Source organism: Embiotoca jacksoni, unplaced genomic scaffold, assembly GCF_022577435.1.
Source record: "Embiotoca jacksoni isolate LCO1_2020_lvr unplaced genomic scaffold, fEmbJac1.0.p SCAF_8, whole genome shotgun sequence".
In the NCBI taxonomy this organism is placed as follows: Eukaryota; Metazoa; Chordata; class Actinopteri; family Embiotocidae; genus Embiotoca; species Embiotoca jacksoni.
In genome coordinates, this window is record NW_027185436.1 from 12,841,178 (window position 1) to 12,862,012 (window position 20,835).

Below are 20,835 nucleotides of genomic sequence, written 5' to 3' on the forward strand. Positions count from 1 at the left end.
ACTGGTTAGATTTTGGTGGTCAAAGGTGAAAGGTCGTGGTGACCTCACAAAACACCTTTATTATGACATGGGTTTAAAGTGTAACTTGACTGGTAGGTGTAGTCGGGCAGTAATTCTACTTATTAAAGCAAGGTCATTTCCTTGTGGGGAAAAAAAGAGCCTTATACTTGATGAGCTAAGATCAGACACCCATTTTCTGAAGTGACCTTGACCTCAACAAATAATTTCTACCAAATATAAGAATTCAATTAGATTTAATTCAGTTTAAAGGGGCACCAAATTCAGAGACTGACTAAATAAACTCCATCCACTTAAGAAATCTTGAGATGTGGTTGAAAGCGCTGGAAAAGGATTGTTAGGGGACCTTGAGTTAAGGTCTGTAAATCGAACCACGATTTCCAAGGCCAGGAAATATACTTTAATGCTTCGGGGACTTGTTGAAAACCTTACAAGTGGCCTTAATTTCCAATCAGCACACGGTGACAATTACTTCACTGCTCTGTCAAGGTACATAAGAAGGTTATTGCACTGCAGCACAAGCAGCTGACTAGTCAACGTGATCTGTGATAAGTGAGAGCCAGTTATTTTTCAAAGAGACTGAATTGTTCAGAAGTGTTTTGATTTTATTGCTTATTGTTTCCTTCTTGTTTAACATTTCGGCTGCTCCACAAAACTTAACTGAAAACTAAATTAAATTGCTGATTCACTGGAAATTGTGCTCTTCTTCCGGAGTCAGAATTGACCGTCTTTACTCATCTCACCGTGGGTCATTTAGTCTCTCAGATTCAACTGATACATTCACAAACACATTTTAGACTTGTTTGTTGATGTGCCTGAGCACGAAGGACAGAACTTCAGCTGTACATTATCAGATAATATGAACAATGATGGCTCCCAAACCTTACTTAAGTCACTGCAGCAAACATGGAGCGGTATTACAATTTCAGGAAGGATACAAGCAGCTGCAGGACACCTTAAGTGGTGATGGACCAGTGCAACTGGTCAATACTCTACACCTGGCCATGACTTGTCCTCACTTCTTGCTGTCCGGTAGAATGCGTCTAAAGGTCAGGTTAATGCGAGGCAAGAAGACCTTCTTGCGAACAGGGAGGGTGTGATACCAGAAGGTATTGGTCGGTGGGTTCATGAGGAGCAGGCTGCCATGAGCGAGCTCCAGTTTCACCGGTTCAATCTGTCGGCATTTCTGTTTTCCTCGAGCATCTCTGTGTCTGAAGATGAAGTCACGTGCTGCTCCCAAAGAGACAGAAGCGATGGAGGAGCGGGGGTCCAGCTCCTTCTCGTCGTCACGATGCTCACCCATGTGATCCTGCCCGTCTTTGTACCTGGTGGAGAGACCCAACATTTTCACCAGTGCAACTTATCTCTGACTGTGGCCTTTACAGCTCGTTTAAGTAGGCTAACGTCTCACCTGTTGACCAAAACAAAGTTGAATGTCTGTCCTGTTGTTTTTGTGACAGCATCCCGAATGTATTCCAAGGTTGGAGTCCATGGGCAGGCTGAACGTGTCACCCCAGAATAAGTATAAGTTAGACCTGCATCTCCATATGTTGCTTGCTTTCTTGGTATATTGTACACCTTTCCAAACACATGGACCTCTGCTTCTTCCCCTGGAACAAAAAAAAAGCAATTGTTCAGCTACAACGGAACTTCTTGTCATAACTTTACAGAAAGAAGGTTGCTGTTGTACCTGTTGAGTACACCACCTCCTCCTCCAGCTGTTTTAAATGGTGGTCTGCTTCGTCTTTGGAGAAGAGCAATGCATAATCACAGTCTAGTCCTTCTGCCTCTACTTTTTGCCAAGGAACCGGATGAGAGAATTCTCCTATAGCTGTGTCATCTTCCTCACTACCCTCCTCCTTCATCCTCTCATCTTTCTCCTGTTTAATCCTCTTCCTTGAACTTCTTCTCAGGGTATCATTGGCGCAAGAGCGTTTATTCTGTACTGGAACCACAAACTTTTCCATTGCAGTAACCTGCTGTTGGTAGTGCTCTGAGGAGCTTAATTTGAGGATTTCTAATACCTGGACAAAACAAAGAAGATCTAAATGTTAACACGGATTTTTAAATAAATGTGCCAAAAGAAAAAAAAAAAACACACATCTTTATTCCATCACCATGTGGTTAGTTGACTGCTTATGAATAAATTTGTCATATTTTGTTGAATCAGGACCTTTTGATCAAAATAGATGATTCATTGCTTTTGATCACCACTCGATTAGTTGACTATTTGTAAAAGTTCAATAAAACGTACACAACACCAAATTATGTCACAAATGTGTGATAGTAAATGTAAAATGGTCTCGTGTTTGTGTCGTATGGATTCTGTTTGCTGTGCCCACAAAAAGCAGCAGAAAACACCTCGCAGTGGTTTGCCTTGAACAGAACTTAGCTCATTATCATAACTCTGCTTACGTCACAGTGTTTAGGCGCGAAATACTCTAATCGCGCTGGAAGACTTTCGGCGTTCCGAGGAGACTACTTCTGTTTTGCTCTTTTCAGATAGTTCGTGAACTCCGGTAGTTTACGGCTACTTACCGCCAAAGTGTTTTTCAGCAGGATGATTGGACAGAAAACTATTAACTCTTTTTTTTCACCGGTCTCGAAAAAGAGGGCTTCTGAGGAGTTAAATAAAACCGAGGAGGATGCAAAAGACCCGGTGAGCGTCACTTCTCCACAACTTAACATAAGACACGTGTAGTTTGTGATATCAAAATATAACGCAATATTTAAAAGAACACTTATTAAGAGTATTCAAAACACGAGTTATTGGTTTCCCGCGACGCGTTCAGTTTCATCCAAGCTGCGTTCACAGCCACCACTGCGTTCCTGACTGTTGTTAGACGCGATGCACGTCGCTAACGCAGTACGAATGTTTGTGCCGCTCTGCCGCCGCTTTCTAAAGCCAGTTTCACCCCCAGCAGCACGTTTCTCACCAGCTCTGCATTTTGCTCAATACACTAAAATTATACAGAAGAAGCAGAAGTCCTCTGCGGTGGAGCCAGAGCCGCGCAGCCCGCCTCCGGATCCTCTGTCCCCGGATCAGCTGGACCGGATCGCCCGCAACAAGAGAGCTGCGCTGGAGAAACTGGCTTCCGCTCAAACACCGCCGGGGTTGGGAGAGAGCTGGAGGCTGGGACTTAAGGCAGAGTTTGGGAAGCCCTATTTTAAACAAGTGAGAACACGAGATATCACAAAATCACACGGTGTCTCTGCTGTTTTGAACAGTTTTAATGACTTCACTTCTCCGCCACAGTTGATGACTTTTGTTTCTGAGGAGAGGAAACGCCACACTGTGTTCCCACCTGCTGAACAGGTTTTTACCTGGACGCAGACGTGTGACATCCGAGATGTAAGTTTGACTCTTGACACTGTCTGGCAATAAACTATGAAATGTTTGTCAGATGTCTGTATTTATTTACTGTCTGTGATGACGGCTGGCCGTGATTTCAGTTTTTAGACCCAACTGAACCCAAAGCAAAATCACTTATCTCACTGGAACAAGAGTCAGTAAACATTAAAATGTTAGAATAATTAACCACATAGTTACCACAGTTTACTGAGTTCAAGGGGTCAGAACCCCCAAAATCAGAGCCTCTGTTTGAAATGACTGTTTTTAGCATTTCTTTTTGGAAATTATATGAGCTTGGTGGATTATGAGATGACGGCCCCTGGGTACAAACATGTAAAAGGACCCCCAGCCCTCCTGCAGAGGAGCAAGACCGACACCCTTTTTTATCATTGAGTTGCATGTGGCTGGAGTTGTGTTGTTTACAACTTAGTTGTGTTTATGGTCATTTTATGTCATTTTGTGGTCATTTTGAGTCTCCTTGTAGTCGTTTGATTGATTTTGCATCAAGAAATGTTACCGATCACTTCAAACTGGGGCCCAAGGGATCAGTGCTTTGCTGCCTGGGAGGTCAGATATTTGTTGCTCCCAATTCTTTAATGTTGAAGATTTGCCAGTATAAATTGTGATCCCCTATTTTTCAGCTACGTAATGATTAACATAACCTAGAATGAAACGCATCACAGATTTTCTTACTGAAATATTTTAAAGTAGCTCGTGTAGTAATATGTTTGATATTGCAGGAATGTTTTGAAACAATTAATAGAGCCTCTTTTCATCTCTTATATGAACAAAACACTGACGTCGGTTGTAGTTTTCAACTAACAACAGACCAGAAAGATGCAAAATAATCCTGAGTTACAGGGGGCCCATTTTCTTGTAATCTTTTCATTGATCTGCCAAAAGATCATCTTCAAGCCAGCATATTGAATTGTAACCAATAAATCCATTTTGCTTGTGTTACCACGGTACATCTCTTTGAGTCCTCGGACGACAGATGGAAGATTATAACCCAACAGAAATGAGCAAAATCAGAGTTAACATAAAATATTAGCAACAAGATGTTTTATTTTCATTTTAAAATGAATACCTGGAAAGTGAATCAGGGTTTGCTATTCTTTCTTTCTTTGGGTAGATAGTTGCTTGATGTCTTGAACATGAACAGGGCACATGATGTCTGCTGCGTGAAAATCACCTTTCTTTAGAAGTTAAGTGTTTTATATGAGATGTGCCTTAGTTTGGCATTAATTGTCACAGTTGCCTCAGCTGAAGATCTGTCTCTAATTCCAGGTCAAAGTGGTGATTCTTGGCCAGGATCCGTATCATGGACCTAACCAAGCCCATGGATTGTGCTTTAGTGTCAAAAGACCGGTGCATCCTCCACCCAGGTTTGAAGTCTTTTCAGTGTCTCTCATGGAAGGAAATTTCTTTTTTTTTTTTCTTCATGATTAGATTGAGAACATTCTCTACATGTCCAAGCAAAGATATATAGTTCTTATGGCCATTTGAACTCAGGGGAGGACATGTGTTGTCAGAAATCTGTTAATGTATCCACGTTGATGTCTCCAGAGGTCGATCTTCTCTGTTCTCTGATTCCTGCTTGTACATATCAAATACTCGGGTTAAATTCAATAGTGCTGTTGAGCCAGTTTTTTTTTTGACAACGGTCATCTTTGATCCTTTTCATTTCCAGTTTGGAGAACATGTACAAAGAACTGGTTTCGGATATTGAAGGATTTCAGCACCCTGGACATGGAGATCTGACCGGATGGGCCAAACAAGGTACTTTTTTACAAAACTAGGTCAAAACCGAGTACATGGCTGGACCCCGTTTGATACGCTAGAGGGCTTTTACGGTGACAGGAAGTAGCAACATTCGACTAACCAGTGATGTAACTTTATCACTCAGTCAGTTGATGTGTCTCAATGTCAAGGATGTGTCTTTGGAAGTGTGGGTCCTTCCAAGTCGGGGCCTTAAGAGTCTAGGCACGACTCCTTCCTATCGTTCGGAGAGAGCACATAACTGAACAGTCCAGGTAGTGTGCAGGTGTGCGTCTTTCTCCTTCTTCTGTGAGTTAAGTCGCTTGATCAAGATTAGCATCTAAGTTACACATATTTCCGTGACCACTGGTACGTGTGCAGATTCGAAATTTTGTGTCAGAAGTTGCAAATCTGGTGAGGAGCGACGATGGTGTTGTTGCAGGCGAGACGCTCCAAACTGTGAGCGGGCGTGTTGTCATGTTGGAGAACCCCATTGTCATCACTCCACAGTTCAGGTTGTTTGCACCGATTGTTTTTCCTTCAGTCTCCTCCAAACGCTACGATAGAACTCTTGTGTCGGAAGTCTGATCCTGACGGCTTGGTGCGCAACCCCCCCGTGAATGTTAAAAGAAAACTCAGCTTGTTTACACGCTGACCTGATGTGCCTTTTTCAGTGTTGGACAGTAATGTTCTGCCCCTTTTTAAAACACCACACCCACTGAAAACAACTGTACCAGCTTATTGCTTTGTTGCTTTAGGCTTTCTGAAGCATTTCACGGGCCCCTGGTGTCGATTTCCAGAGTTTGACACAAAAATTGATGTGGGCGTTCTGCTCGCGTGCTGGTCACACAAATATGTGTAACTCAAGTGCTGATTTTAATCAAGCAACAAAACTTGGAGTACTTTCTCACAAAGGTTATAGCTTCCCCCCCTGCTTCGTGCACATTACTGTGCTGCGCTCTGTTCATGTGCAACAGATCAAGTCCTGGTTCTTTTTTTGAGTGCAGCTCAAAAATGTAATCTGTTCAATGTTTACACAGTTGCGCAACAAGACGGAGACATTAACAGACCTGATTTGTTGTCCATCTGTGACCTCGCTCATCAGGCGTCCTCTTGCTCAACGCTGTGTTGACTGTCCGATCGCACCAAGCCAACTCCCACAAAGACAAAGGTTGGGAGGCCTTCACTGACGCTGTGGTGCAATGGCTCAGCAACAACCTGGAGGGCCTCGTCTTCATGCTGTGGGGATCATATGCTCAGAAGAAAGGAGCTGCTATAAACAGGGTGGGTCTACACTTGTTTTGATGTAAACAATTTCCACATAAATGTATTATTATGTGTTTTTCATGCTAAGTTTTATACTCTATTTATAGAATCGCCACCACGTCCTGCAGACTGTGCATCCTTCTCCGCTGTCTGCTCATAGAGGATATTTTGGGTGCAGGCATTTCTCAAAGGCCAACGAGCTGCTAAAGAAATCTGGAAAGTCCCCCATAGACTGGAAGGCACTTTAAATTGCAATGCAAGTTAGGTTTTCTAGTACGTGTTGATTAACTACAGACCAAAACCCACCCATAAGCTTTTTTTACTTCCTATTTCAGCAGTAGTATGTGCATTTTTTTTTATATATATAAAAGAGTTCATGTTGGCAGTTTGTTCCATACAAATGTTCTCCCTCAAACTGTTTTAATGCATATTTGTATCACCTGCCCTTGATGGTTTCAGTGTTGTAAATATGTTTGTGTAGATATTGGCCTTTTCAGTTTACACATTAAAGTTTCCTTCTTTACTTTTTTTTTTTACTGAAATGTTGGCTCTATTAAAGTGGTTCCAAAAAGTGGATGCAGTATTTTTTTGTCTCTGAAAAAATGGTCTGAAATGTGATTTGCCAACGTCCTCTGACATCCATAATGCAGCAGCTGCGGTCAATAGTCCACTACTGAATTTCTGGGTAACTCTGGCCTCAATTTGGTGGATTTGAATTCACCAAATTTGAAAGAAAAACAAAACAAAAACCTGTTCACATGTTTTGTAAAATCTTAACTTGTAAATCAACTACAAGTATTTTCTCCTTAAATGTTGAGAAGTATAAAGTTGCTGGAAAATTAAATGCAGTAAACATTGTTCTTAGATACTGTACTTAATGTGACCACACTTTCAACTTTACATATTAAAGGTAGGCTACAAAATAACTGCTGTTAAGCCATAAAAACAAAAAAAGTCAAAGTCACTGTAATGAAACATCCTGGAGTTGTTGCAGGGTGATTTCTTTATTCCTAATAACTTCTCATTCATCGTTTTCAGTGTCAGTTTGCAGTTATATGTTGTGTAAAGTACATTTACTGAAGTCCTGTAATTAAGTACAATTTTGAGATACTTGTACTTTATTGTTTCCATCTGATGTTACTTTATATTTTCACTTCATTACAATTCAGAGGGAAATATTGTACTTTTCACTTCACTACATATATTTGACAGCTTTAGTTTCTGTTGAAGATTTGACATCTATGTATTTATCTATTAATAATCTATTGATGTCATAGATAATGATATATCAGAGGGACTTCAGTCTTGAATACATTTTGCTGCATTTTCCATGTACAACTCTTACTTGAAATGAACTATTTTTACATTGCTGTATTGGTCCTTTTTTTCTTAAAGGATCTGAATACTTTTTCTACTACTGCTGCAGCAATACCAGTGGAATACAGTATGTTTCAAATACAACCTCCTATGCTTAGACTGTGGGAAAAAAAGAAATCCAATAAATGTGTTTGTGTCATTGTGTAATTGGACTATTAAAGTTAATGTCGATATATAGTTACAATAATCATATTGTTTTTTTATGGTGCACTTTTCTTGATGTTCCCACTCTGCAATTTAATTTTCTCTTGGGGAAACTACTATTACCTAAATTACTGTAATTCGTTTTTTTTTTGTGCTGTTCGACATGTAAGTGTTTTAAAGTTCTTTGACGTTGATGATTAAAAACATTACGTCCGTTTTGAGGACGACGTCGGGGCGCGGCTCCACCATTGACGCAGTAACGTCGACAGGAAGCGCGGCGTGGGTTCCTTTTCCCAACTCGCCCCTGTCAGTTTTGGAGTGGTAATGTTTGTACAGTTAAAGAAGTGACAATGCCCGTGGAGAGTCGGCCTATCCGGGATGCGTCCTTACATTTACGTTTCCTGCAGCAGTATCTGGTTCTTCTGAAGAAATACCCCATCCTCACAAAGTCTGTAACCAGGTCGGTAGTTTGCTGACGAGTTTCCTCAGTTTGACACCCAAAAATGATAAATTCTTACTTACTGCCTGAGGAACTTAATCCAATGCGGTTTAAGATTAGTACGCTGTTTTCTACACTTACACCAGTTTGCGTTTGTTTGTTTGTTGTATGTACATCTTTTAGATCACTTTGTTTGCACTGAGCTCAGACTGGCTTTCAGGCACAGCGCTCTGGTTTTAACCAATCAGCATGTACCCGCAGGACCTCCCCTAACGAGTTTATGACACTGATTTTAAAGTGACCAGACAACCTCTGCATGTGAATTCACCTGTTACATACTGACATTGTGTGTGTGTGTGTGTGTGTGTGTGTGTGTGTATGTGTGTGTGTGTGTGTGTGTGTGTGTGTGTGTGCGCGCGCGTGTGCGTGCGTGCGTGTTACTTTCAGTGGCATCCTTTCAGCTTTAGGAAATGTTCTGTCTCAGATTTTGGAGGCAAGAAAAAGGACCAAAAATGGAGGCTTGGTCAACGAGATCGAGTTGGCCGGAGCAACACGCTATGCCATTTATGGGTGAGATTTTATGTAAAAAAGGACTAAATAATGAGACAGTGTCCAACAAGGCTCAACATAATTACTCTCAGTGATAGTATCTATAGACAGGACAAACTACTCCCTGTTATAGTCTTTGTATATTAAAATTGATCTCCACCTTACATGTGAGCTGTTGGCTCAACCATGTACTTATGTATTTACTAATGTATGTAATATAATATGTTATATTATGCCTTGTTGCCTGTTGCAGGTTGTTTATTACAGGACCTGTGAGCCATATCTTTTACCAGCTGATGGAGGTGTGGATGCCCACCACAGACCCGTACTGTATAGTCAAACGGCTGCTTCTGGATCGGCTCATCTTTGCCCCAGGCTTTCTGCTCCTTTTCTACTTTGTTATGAACATCCTGGAGGTGGGTAATCTCACAAAACTGCCCCTCTAAATTATCTCAATAAAGGTGAACACCAGCAATTTGCAAAATGGGGGGAGACAAGATTTTTAAAGAAAAGAAAGGTCAAAGTTCCTGCAGCAGAGGCTAAAGCATCCTAATCTTTAGCCCCAATAATACCAGTTAAAAGTTTGAGCACACCGACTCATTCAGGGTTTTTTGCTTTAACTTTACTGTTTCCTACTTTGTAGAACAACGCTGTGACATCAAATCTATGAAACTTATACATGGAGTTTTGTCAAAAGTAGAAAAAAGTGTAACTAAAGCAAAAATGTGTTTTAATTTTTAGATTTCTTGTAGTAAACACCAGCCTCATCATCAATGGTGTGTCCAAAAATCTGCCTGGTACTATAATATAACCTATACTCAATATGTTGAATGACACTCTTCCCATCATGCAGTTTGACATAAGGGCTATAAATAATGCTGGTTTTTATTTCAGATTAAACTGTTTTGTTTTTTGTTTTTTTTATTAATCGTCTATTCTATAAAATAAAAAAATAATTTAAAAAAAAAAAAGCCCATCAAAACCTGACATCTTCAAATGTATTGTTTTGTTCAATGAAAACTCCAAATACATTTTTATACAAAGGATGTGAGACAATTGTAGATGTATAATCATTCTGAACCATCTTCAGGCTAAAGGGTGGGAAGACTTTGAGAATAAGATGAGAAAAAGTTACTGGACCGCTCTGAAGATGAACTGGAAAGTTTGGACCCCGTTCCAGTTCATAAACATCAACTTTGTGCCTGTTCAGGTATTTCACAGGTCACTGTCATCCTGTCATAAAAACAAATGATGAGTCACATACTGACACCACTTGTAATGGTTATTTCTCCTCTTTGTGTTCCTGTATCTTTGTGTTCAGTTCCGAGTGCTGTTTGCCAACACGATCGCTTTATTTTGGTACGCCTACCTTGCGTCTGTGAGGAAATGATGCTTCTGAAGATTTCCTCACAGAAAACGAATGTGGACGCCAGAGGACAGAGATGATACAAGAAGGCTGTTTATTGTGCTGCTGTTAACCTGTTCCTAATCTCCATAATCATTTCTCACATATAGTGGCTCTTCTGATTAACTCTGTACAACAGACATGCTGCTATAATACAAGTTTACAGAGCGCTGCCAAAGGCTTGCAAGATCTAATAATAAAACTTGAATTATATGTTTGAGACAGTCTGTTATGAATTTTGGATTAATAAATATACAATGCTTTGTGTTGTTCCTTTTTGTGGTTGTGATCTGTATCGCCCCCGTGAGGTGAGAAAAGGCACAGTAATAACAACATGACGACACATATAACTTACAATGCTTTTTGTTGTTCCTTTCTGTGGTTGTGATCAGTAAAGAAAAAAAGTCGCCCCCCTGAGGTGAGAAAAGGCACAGCAATAACCACATGACGACACATATAACTTTAACCATTGGAACGTTTATTTTTTTTTTGAAACATGTATTTGTGAAAACAAAATTACATGCTGTGTGTTGTGTTTAATATATCTGTATTTCAAAAACAGCTTTACTCATCAAGGAATGTATTGTTTTTTTTAAAATAAAAATACTAATAAATAAAAACATTTTGTATCAAGCTGTTTGATCAAAATTAACGGTAAATAAAAGAATGCAGATTAACTTTCTGGATGTGAAAGTGTCCTCAGCCTCCTCTCAGACGGGCAGTCATGTGGATGGTGCTGTGCTCCTTGACATCGTAGTCGGCCAGTGTGCCGGTCATCATATCCCGGCTGTTGTGAATGAGTCTCTGCTGGCTCACCTGGACCCCCTCTCTGTGCTGGACTTTGGTCTTGAAGTCGTCCACAGTCATTTCGGGTTTAATGTCATAGGTACTGATCTTTCCATCAATTTTTTTGAGGAAGACCTGGATGGTGGCGGGCTCGGTGACCAGCAGAGACACCCGGGAGCCGGACTGTAATCCGTAGGAGCAGATCGGCTTGGACTCGTCGCTCAGAGTTGTCCTCTGCCCGTTGTCAAAAACCAGCTTCTGCCTATAAGTAGGGACTCCCAGTGCGTCTTGGATGCGTGTCTTCAGAGAGGCAACCGTGTCCTGCGGCTGCACCCTCAGTGATTGTTGCTTCCCATTGAGCATGGTGATGATTAGATCCATGTTCCACACGATCTGAAATATTGTTCAAAATATATATAAAAATAAAAAAACATCCACACAGGAAAAAGTCATTTCTAACAATTATCACAGAGTTTGATGAGGACAACCACTTACCTGTTGGTGCTTTTTATGAACGATAATAGTCTCCGGAAACTTGAAGTGTTCAAAAAGATGCTCAGTTGCAGCTGTTTTCGAAGTCTCAGCTGTTTTCGAAGTCTCAGCTCACCAGTTTATATAGAGGACGTCTCAGCTGATCAACACCCTCCCCTTCACTTAGGGTTCGTTTTCCCTCTCTGCCTTCTCAGCTTTCGGTTTCTATTCTCCAAACATGACTGACACAATCAGGGCTTGATATTTAGGTAATTTCTGTCGCTGTCTCGTGGCCTGTCCATGAATCACCACCGAACAGGTTGATGGGACTTGTGGGGAAGAGGACAAACAGCTGTACAAGCTCGATGGAAAAGTACATTTACAGCCGACTCACCTCAAGACAGGACAGTCTAGTTCCAATGAGGACAGGCCGAATCATTTCATCAGATTAGTGACTGACAAACATATCAAAATCTATTAGTTGCTTGTTAAGATCATGTTTATGGAAACAAAACAGAAAGACAAAATATTATGCAGATTATCGATAAGGATTTTTAAACAGCAGTAGACAACAATACACTGAGAACACATACAGGCCATCATGCAAATAACAAATCAACAATGGTGGAAGTACTGAGATCCCCCCGCCCCCAAACAAATACTCAATTAAAAGTTGGTATACAAAATCCTAAGTGCATAAATAACTAAATGTTCTTAAAGTATCACATTAAACATGTAAAAATGTGCTCTATGACTGACATATAACTTTATTTGATGCAGTAATGTAGAAGCAGTATTTTACTGCTGCAGTTCCTCAAGGTGAAGCCAGTTTGAAACATTTTATACAAGAGTGTGTCCCCTTTAAAGGGTCCCCGGGAAACTCTGAGGGGTCCTGAAATGATAAATTGTGGAGAAGAAAAACAAAGATTTGCTAAAAAAAAATTCATATACATTTTTTGGACTTGGAGACTATCGGGAACTTTAGAGGGGGAGGTGTCACTCTTCAGTGTAAATGCAAACCACGTATCTGTGAAAAAAGGTTGCAACTACAAAAATAAATGTTACAAAATTAAAATCTTGATCTGAAAAATAAATTGTCACTCAGATATTGTACAGGTATTGAAGCTAAAGTATAACGACGTACAACAAAAATACTCAAATCAAGCATCTCAAAACTGTATACAAGTACAGTACTCAAGTAAATGCACTTAATTACTTTCCATAACTCCAAATCAAAACAAAGCACTCCCATTACCTGGAATTTCCTTATCACACAGGCTATCAATGTATTACTGACTCATCATTTTCAAAAAAATTATAGCAAAACTAAAATCAAGTGTTAGATGAAACTGAAAACCTGTTAAATCTATGACGAGAAGCTTTTTATTTTGTTTGGTTTCAGAACATGTGAAACCTGCTGGATACCTGAAATAACTTTTTCCAAGGTGGTTTCCTATCTTGGCCTCACCCAACAGATCAGACACGTAATGTTTGTATTGAAAGACACACCCAGTAATAAATATCAAGCACACATTCACAAGCATCACAACTCTGAGTGTTTCAGCATGACAGCCCTCTCCTCACGCTTAGGTAGAGGAATATTTCCTGTGGTAGGAAAAAAAAAAAAAATAAAAAAAAAATCAGTTAGTGATCCTGCAAATGCCCCCAAAAATAAACATGATGAAAAATGTAGTTATCTTTCATTTTATTAATTTATTGTCTCATTAAATCAGCACTAATACTTAAAAATAAATCCATGCAGGGATTTTCTTACCTGGCGGCGCCACAAAATATTCTTCAACAGTGTTTTTTGACAGCTGCAGCAGTTCCTCTGCACAGTCACCTTCCATCAGTGCATCGTCCCTCAGGTATAAGGCCCTGAATGAGCACGGAGGAAACACAACCACGTTCAAACAGTAAACTTCACAGGAGTCTGAAGTGGAGCATCTCATTGAGGTGTGATGATGAAAAGGCTCATGAGCTATTTTTCGCCGTCCGGGCCGCACCTGTCCTCCAGCACGGAATCCATTGGTTCAACTCTTGACGTGTCGACAACATGAAGCTGATCTGCGAACCGTACGGCTTTCTCCAAACAAGACAGTCCCTGTTTGGTGCGGAAATCAACCAAGGCCAGTCGCTCCATTGATTTTTTTTTTGTTGTCACCAAATGCTGTTATGACTCACAATGTCTGACCTTTACTCTTTTGATATCTCTGCTGAGATTTTGTGTTGGTGCAGGTGCCACTTCTTAAGGAGGCTTAGGTCTATTAATGTGTGCAGCAAAATATTTCATATCTGCAACCAGTCTGTTGTTTAAATGCAGTTTTCTTTGCAGACATCTGCTGGGACAGCAGCATCGCATCCAGTGACACTAACAATCTGAAAAAGCTTATAAAGACAGCAGGCTGTGTGTGTGGTGAGAATTGAATGTTGAGAGTAGGATGTTGCACAAACTGCTCAACATTATCGACAAAACTTCACATCCCAGACAGGAGAGTGTTTTCAGTCAGAGGCTCCTTGAGCTGTTCTGTAATAAGGAAAGTCATTCCTGCCCACTGCAATAAGAATATATCAAGATTTTCATCTGACTCATCCTCTGAGGGGCAATGCACATTCTACATCAAATTCTAGTTTTGTGTGCGTGTGCGTGTGTGTGTTGGCAAATATCCTTGGAGATTGCAACAACCAAACCTCTGGATACATTTTTCCATGCAGTGAGGACTGGGGATTTCCCCCTCCATCACTTATCATCATCACGAGGACAGTGCATTAGAAATGGATCTTTTAAAAACCAGTGCCAACAGGAGGAAGGATTGCAACAAGCTAAATGTGTTTTAGTCTGGACACCTGACTATTTTATAAACCAGATCTAAATATCTCAAATCTGACATGAATTTCAACGCGTTGGGTCACCACGTGCACTGAGTCATGAGGATGTTACCTGTGGAAGCTGGTCCTCTGGCACTGGTTCCCATGTTGGAACCTTTGGTACCTGTAGAAGAGATAACCAGGTGACAAGGCTGGCATGTACATTTTTTTTAAATTTTTTTATTAATCGTCTATTCTATGAAATGAAAAAAATGAATAAAAAAAAAGCCCATCAAAATGTAACATCTTTAAATGTATTGTTTTGTTCAAAGAAAACTCCAAATACCCAAAAATATTTAGAATGATATTTCAACAAATAAAAGCGGGAAATCTTCTCGTTTTAGAGGCTGGAATCAGAAATATTTGGCAATTTTTTTCTTGTCTTTAATGAAAACTTGAATGTGCAAAATTGGTGAAGATTCAGTTTTAACCTGGAGATTTACTGTAGTTTTTACTGCCGTGTCTTTGTGTATCAAATACAACATTTAACACCTTATAAACATTTTTATACAAAGGATGTGAGACAATTGTAGATGTATAATTATTCTGAACCATCTTCAGGCTAAAGGGTGAGAAGACTTTGAGAATAAGATGAGAAAAAGTTACTGGACCGCTCTGAAGATGAACTGGAAAGTTTGGACCCCATTCCAGTTCATAAACATCAACTTTGTGCCTGTTCAGGTATTTCACAGGTCACTGTCATCCTGTCATAAAAACAAATGATGAGTCACATACTGACACCACTTGTAATGGTTATTTCTCCTCTTTGTGTTCCTGTATCTTTGTGTTCAGTTCCGAGTGCTGTTTGCCAACACGATCGCTTTATTTTGGTACGCCTACCTTGCGTCTGTGAGGAAATGATGCTTCCGAAGATTTTCTCACAGAAAACGAATGTGGACGCCAGAGGACAGAGATGATACAAGAAGGCTGTTTATTGTGCTGCTGTTAACCTGTTCCTAATCTCCATAATCATTCCTCACATATAGTGGCTCTTCTGATTAACTCTGTACAACGGGTAGCATGCTGCTAGGTTAGGTTAGGTTAGGTGAGGTTAGGTTAGGTAGTTACTTTATTAATCCCCGAGGGGAATTTTTTTTTTTCGCTACAGCAGCATACAGGAAGCAATAAATAATAATAGAAAAATAGAAAAATAGCAGTAAAAATATAAAATATAAAATGCACAGCATATACAGTATATACAGTACAGTATATATATATATATATATATGTTATATACAAACAACCAAGAACACAGACAACAGTGTTATTGTTGTGTGATGGATTTTGCCAGTTATTATTTTTTTTTTTAGTGCTATAATACAAGTTTACAGAGCGTTGCCAAAGGCTTGCAAGATCTAATAATAAAACTTGAATTATATGTTTGAGACAGTCTGTTATGAATTTTGGATTAATAAATATACAATGCTTTGTGTTGTTCCTTTTTGTGGTTGTGATCTGTATCGCCCCCGTGAGGTGAGAAAAGGCACAGTAATAACAACATGACGACACATATAACTTACAATGCTTTTTGTTGTTCCTTTCTGTGGTTGTGATCAGTAAAGAAAAAAAGTCGCCCCCCTGAGGTGAGAAAAGGCACAGCAATAACCACATGACGACACATATAACTTTAACCATTGGAACGTTTATTTTTTTTTTGAAACATGTATTTGTGAAAACAAAATTACATGCTGTGTGTTGTGTTTAATATATCTGTATTTCAAAAACAGCTTTACTCATCAAGGAATGTATTGTTTTTTAAAATAAAAATACTAATAAATAAAAACATTTTGCATCAAACTGTTTGATCGAAATTAACGGTAAATAAAAGAATGCAGATTAACTTTCTGGATGTGAAAGTGTCCTCAGCCTCCTCTCAGACGGGCAGTCATGTGGATGGTGCTGTGCTCCTTGACATCGTAGTCGGCCAGTGTGCCGGTCATCATATCCCGGCTGTTGTGAATGAGTCTCTGCTGGCTCACCTGGACCCCCTCTCTGTGCTGGACTTTGGTCTTGAAGTCGTCCACAGTCATTTCGGGTTTAATGTCATAGGTGCTGATCTTTCCATCAATTTTTTTTAGGAAGACCTGGATGGTGGCGGGCTCGGTGACCAGCAGAGACACCCGGGAGCCGGACTGTAATCCGTAGGAGCAGATCGGCTTGGACTCGTCGCTCAGAGTTGTCCTCTGCCCGTTGTCAAAAACCAGCTTCTGCTTATAAGTAGGGACTCCCAGTGCGTCTTGGATGCGTGTCTTCAGAGAGGCAACCGTGTCCTGCGGCTGCACCCTCAGTGATTGTTGCCTCCCATCGAGCATGGTGATGATTAGATCCATGTTCCACACGATCTGAAATATTGTTCAAAATATATATAAAAATAAAAAAAACATCCACACAGGAAAAAGTCCTTTCTAACAATTATCACAGAGTTTGATGAGGACAACCACTTACCTGTTGGTGCTTTTTATAAACGATAAAAGTCTCCAGAAACTTGAAGTGTTCAAAAAGATGCTCAGTTGCAGCTGTTTTCGAAGTCTCAGCTCACCAGTTTATATAGAGGACGTCTCAGCTGATCAACACCCTCCCCTTCACGTAGGGTTCGTTTTCCCTCTCTGCCTTCTCAGCTTTCGGTTTCTATTCTCCAAACATGACTGATACAATCAGGGCTTGATATTTAGGTCATTTCTGTCGCTGTCTCGTGGCCTGTCCATGAATCACCACCGAACAGGTTGATGGGACTTGTGGGGAAGAGGACAAACAGCTGTACAAGCTCGATGGAAAAGTACATTTACAGCCGACTCACCTCAAGACAGGACAGTCTAGTTCCAATGAGGACAGGCCGAATCATTTCATCAGATTAGTGACTGACAAACATATCAAAATCTATTAGTTGCTTGTTAAGATCATGTTTATGGAAACAAAGCAGAAAGACAAAATATTATGCAGATTATCGATAAGGATTTTTAAACAGCAGTAGACAACAATACACTGAGAACACATACAGGCCATCATGCAAATAACAAATCAACAACGGTGGAGGTACTGAGATCACCCCCCCCCTCCCCCCCAAAAATACTCAATTAAAAGTTGGTATACAAAATCCTAAGTGCATAAATAACTAAATGTTCTTAAAGTATCACATTAAACATGTAAAAATGTGCTCTATGACTGACATATAACTTTATTTGATGCAGTAATGTAGAAGCAGTATTTTACTGCTGCAGTTCCTCAAGGTGAAGCCAGTTTTAAACATTTTATACAAGAGTGTGTCCCCTTTAAAGGGTCCCCGGGAAACTCTGAGGGGTCCTGAAATGACAAATGTTGGAGAAGAAAAACAAAGATTTGCTAAAAAAAATTCATATACATTTTTTGGACTTGGAGACTATCGGGAACTTTAGAGGGGGAGGTGTCACTCTTTAGTGGAAATGCAAACCACGTATCTGTGAAAAAAGGTTGCAACTACAAAAATAAATGTTACAAAATTAAAATCTTGATCTGAAAAATAAATTGTCACTCAGATACTATACAGGTATTGAAGCTAAAGTATAACGACGTACAACAAAAATTCTCAAGCAAAGCATCTCAAAACTGTATATAAGTATAGTACTCGAGTAAATGCACTTAATTACTTTCCATAACTCCAAATCAAAACAAAACACTCCCATTACCTGGAATTTCCTCATTACACAGGCTATCAAAGTATTACTGACTCATCATTTTCAAAAAAAATGATAGCGAAACTAAAATCAAGTGTTGGATGAAACTGAAAACCTGTTAAATCTATGACGAGAAGCTTTTTATTTTGTTTGGTTTCAGAACATATGAAACCTGCTTGATACCTGAAATAACTTTTTCCAAGGTGGTTTCCTATCTTGGCCTCACCCAACAGATCAGACACGTAATGTTTGTATTGAAAGACACACCCAGTAATAAATATCAAGCACACATTCACAAGCATCACAACTCTGAGTGTTTCAGCATGACAGCCCTCTCCTCACGCTTAGGTAGAGGAATATTTCCTGTGGTAGGAAAAAAAAAAAAAAAAAAAATCAGTTAGTGATCCTGCAAATGTCCCCAAAAATAAACATGATGAAAAATGTAGTTATCCTTCATTTTATTAATTTATCGTCTCATTAAATCAGCACTAATACTTAAAAATAAATCCATGCAGGGATTTTCTTACCTGGCGGCGCCACAAAATATTCTTCAACAGTGTTTTTTGACAGCTGCAGCAGTTCCTCTGCATAGTCACCTTCCATCAGTGCATCGTCCCTCAGGTATAAGGCCCTGAATGAGCACGGAGGAAACACAACCACGTTCAAACAGTAAACTTCGCAGGAGTCTGAAGTGGAGCATCTCATTGAGGTGTGATGATGAAAAGGCTCATGAGCTATTTTTCGCCGTCCGGGCCGCACCTGTCCTCCAGCACGGAATCCATTGGTTCAACTCTTGACGTGTCGACAACATGAAGCTGATCTGCGAACCGTACGGCTTTCTCCAAACAAGACAGTCCCTGTTTGGTGCGGAAATCAACCAAGGCCAGTCGCTCCAGTTTGTCCACCAGGTCAGCAGGGATTTGGGCAGGCTGGAAAAATCAGTAATGTGTTATATAGAAACTGGTTGTGTGCCAGCTTCTTTCCAACCTGAATTTTAAATTTCTTGGCGTGTGCCTAATCACTGAATAAAATAATTAATCCATTGATTTTTTTTTTTTGTTATCACCAAATGCTGTCATGACTCACAATGTCTGACCTTTACTCATCTGCAATCAGTCTGTTGTTTAAGTGCAGTTTTCTTTGCAGACATCTGCTGGGACAGCAGCATCGCATCCAGTGACACTAACAATCTGAAAAAGCTTATAAAGACAGCAGGCTGTGTGTGTGCTGAGAGTTGAATGTTGAGAGTAGGATGTTGCACAAACTGCTCAACATTATAGACAAAACTTCACATCCCAGACAGGAGAGTGTTTTCAGTCAGAGGCTCCTTGAGCTGCTCTGTAATAAGGAAAGTCATTCCTGCCCACTGCAATAAGAATATATCAAGATTTTCATCTGACTCATCCTCTGAGGGGCAATGCACATTCTACATCAAATTCTAGTTTTGTGTGCGTGTGCGTGTGTGTGTTGGCAAATATCCTTGGAGATTGCAACAACCAAACCTCTGGATACATTTTTCCATGCAGTGAGGACTGGGGATTTCCCCCTCCATCACTTATCATCATCACGAGGACAGTGCATTAGAAATGGATCTTTTAAAAACCAGTGCCAACAGGAGGAAGGATTGCAACAAGCTAAATGTGTTTTAGTCTGGACACCTAACTGTTTTATAAACCAGATCTAAATATCTCAAATCTGACATGAATTTCAACGCGTTGGGTCACCACGTGCACCGAGTCATGAGGATGTTACCTGTGGAAGCTGGTCCTCTGGCACTGGTTCCCATGTTGGAACCTTTGGTACCTGTAGAAGAGATAACCAGGTGACAAGGCTGGCATGTACATTTTTTATTTTTTTTAATTAATCGTCTATTCTATGAAATGAAAAAATTAATAAAAAAAAAAGCCCATCAAAACGTAACATCTTTAAATGTATTGTTTTGTTCAATGAAAACTCCAAATACCCAAAAATATTTAAAATGATATTTCAACAAATAAAAGCGGGAAATCTTCTCGTTTTAGAGGCTGGAAACAGAAATATTTGGCATATTTTTTTTTCTTGTCTTTAATGAAAACTTGAATGTGCAAAATTGGTGAAGATTCAGTTTTAACCTGGAGATTTACTGTAGTTTTTACTGCCATGTCTTTGTGTATGAAATACAACATTTAACACCTTATAAACATTTTTATACAAAGGATGTGAGACAATTGTAGATGTATAATCATTCTGAACCATCTTCAGGCTAAAGGGTGGGAAGACTTTGAGAATAAGATGAGAAAAAGTTACTGGACCGCTCTGAAGATGAACTGGAAAGTTTGGACCCCGTTCCAGTTCATAAACATCAACTTTGTGCCTGTTCAGGTATTTCACAGGTCACTGTCATCCTGTCATAAAAACAAATGATGAGTCACATACTGACACCACTTGTAATGGTTATTTCTCCTCTTTGTGTTCCTGTATCTTTGTGTTCAGTTCCGAGTGCTGTTTGCCAACACGATCGCTTTATTTTGGTACGCCTACCTTGCGTCTGTGAGGAAATGATGCTTCTGAAGATTTCCTCACAGAAAACGAATGTGGACGCCAGAGGACAGAGATGATACAAGAAGGCTGTTTATCTCTACTGTTAACCTGTTCCTAATCTCCATAATCATTTATTTGTTCATAAACTTGAATTATATGATTGAGACAGTCTGTTATGAATTTTGGATTAATAAATATACAATGCTTTGTGTTGTTCCTTTTTGTGGTTGTG

General features: G+C 39.8%; 7 protein-coding genes across 9 annotated transcripts; 2 read left to right on the forward strand and 5 right to left on the reverse strand.

Annotated features, from left to right (window-relative positions):
• Nucleotides 1-96: 96 nt before the first annotated feature.
• Nucleotides 97-3,049, reverse strand: alkbh2 (alkB homolog 2, alpha-ketoglutarate dependent dioxygenase). The gene is made up of 4 exons (XM_069139006.1): nucleotides 2,955-3,049; nucleotides 1,709-2,042; nucleotides 1,430-1,628; nucleotides 97-1,343 (listed from the first exon to the last, which is right to left on the reverse strand). The coding sequence occupies exons 2-4, from the start codon at nucleotides 1,983-1,985 to the stop codon at nucleotides 1,034-1,036; spliced, it is 786 nt and encodes a 261-aa protein (XP_068995107.1). The 5' UTR covers nucleotides 1,986-2,042; nucleotides 2,955-3,049; the 3' UTR covers nucleotides 97-1,033.
• unga (uracil DNA glycosylase a) lies at nucleotides 2,460-6,968 on the forward strand. 2 transcript variants are annotated; one of them, XM_069139005.1, is made up of 7 exons: nucleotides 2,460-2,677; nucleotides 2,993-3,193; nucleotides 3,275-3,370; nucleotides 4,658-4,755; nucleotides 5,061-5,149; nucleotides 6,234-6,412; nucleotides 6,502-6,968. In XM_069139005.1, the coding sequence occupies exons 1-7, from the start codon at nucleotides 2,579-2,581 to the stop codon at nucleotides 6,640-6,642; spliced, it is 903 nt and encodes a 300-aa protein (XP_068995106.1). In that variant the 5' UTR covers nucleotides 2,460-2,578; the 3' UTR covers nucleotides 6,643-6,968. The 2 variants fall into 2 exon arrangements, with proteins under 2 accessions (XP_068995106.1, XP_068995105.1); XM_069139004.1 differs by lacking the exon at nucleotides 2,460-2,677 and having other exon boundaries at nucleotides 2,796-3,193.
• Nucleotides 6,969-8,191: 1,223 nt separating this feature from the next.
• pxmp2 (peroxisomal membrane protein 2) lies at nucleotides 8,192-20,688 on the forward strand. Of its 2 annotated transcripts, none has more exons than XM_069139230.1 (5): nucleotides 8,192-8,375; nucleotides 8,802-8,924; nucleotides 9,157-9,319; nucleotides 20,325-20,444; nucleotides 20,556-20,688. In XM_069139230.1, exons 1-5 carry the CDS (start codon nucleotides 8,266-8,268, stop codon nucleotides 20,622-20,624), a joined length of 585 nt encoding a protein of 194 aa, XP_068995331.1. In that variant the 5' UTR covers nucleotides 8,192-8,265; the 3' UTR covers nucleotides 20,625-20,688. The 2 variants fall into 2 exon arrangements, with proteins under 2 accessions (XP_068995331.1, XP_068995330.1); XM_069139229.1 differs by lacking the exons at nucleotides 20,325-20,444; nucleotides 20,556-20,688 and adding exons at nucleotides 9,994-10,113; nucleotides 10,225-10,571 and having other exon boundaries at nucleotides 8,196-8,375.
• Nucleotides 10,766-11,710, reverse strand: LOC138192053 (polyubiquitin-like). Its single transcript, XM_069139232.1, has 2 exons — nucleotides 11,590-11,710; nucleotides 10,766-11,487 (listed from the first exon to the last, which is right to left on the reverse strand). Exon 2 carries the CDS (start codon nucleotides 11,473-11,475, stop codon nucleotides 11,008-11,010), a length of 468 nt encoding a protein of 155 aa, XP_068995333.1. The 5' UTR covers nucleotides 11,476-11,487; nucleotides 11,590-11,710; the 3' UTR covers nucleotides 10,766-11,007.
• LOC138191597 (glutamyl-tRNA(Gln) amidotransferase subunit C, mitochondrial-like) lies at nucleotides 12,995-13,708 on the reverse strand. The gene is made up of 3 exons (XM_069138499.1): nucleotides 13,572-13,708; nucleotides 13,340-13,443; nucleotides 12,995-13,170 (listed from the first exon to the last, which is right to left on the reverse strand). The coding sequence occupies exons 1-3, from the start codon at nucleotides 13,706-13,708 to the stop codon at nucleotides 13,109-13,111; spliced, it is 303 nt and encodes a 100-aa protein (XP_068994600.1). The 3' UTR covers nucleotides 12,995-13,108.
• Nucleotides 16,056-16,985, reverse strand: LOC138191947 (polyubiquitin-like). Its single transcript, XM_069139051.1, has 2 exons — nucleotides 16,879-16,985; nucleotides 16,056-16,775 (listed from the first exon to the last, which is right to left on the reverse strand). Exon 2 carries the CDS (start codon nucleotides 16,761-16,763, stop codon nucleotides 16,296-16,298), a length of 468 nt encoding a protein of 155 aa, XP_068995152.1. The 5' UTR covers nucleotides 16,764-16,775; nucleotides 16,879-16,985; the 3' UTR covers nucleotides 16,056-16,295.
• LOC138191567 (glutamyl-tRNA(Gln) amidotransferase subunit C, mitochondrial-like) lies at nucleotides 18,190-20,266 on the reverse strand. The gene is made up of 5 exons (XM_069138457.1): nucleotides 20,256-20,266; nucleotides 19,836-19,914; nucleotides 18,843-19,012; nucleotides 18,611-18,714; nucleotides 18,190-18,446 (listed from the first exon to the last, which is right to left on the reverse strand). The coding sequence occupies exons 1-5, from the start codon at nucleotides 20,264-20,266 to the stop codon at nucleotides 18,385-18,387; spliced, it is 426 nt and encodes a 141-aa protein (XP_068994558.1). The 3' UTR covers nucleotides 18,190-18,384.
• Nucleotides 20,689-20,835: the final 147 nt, after the last annotated feature.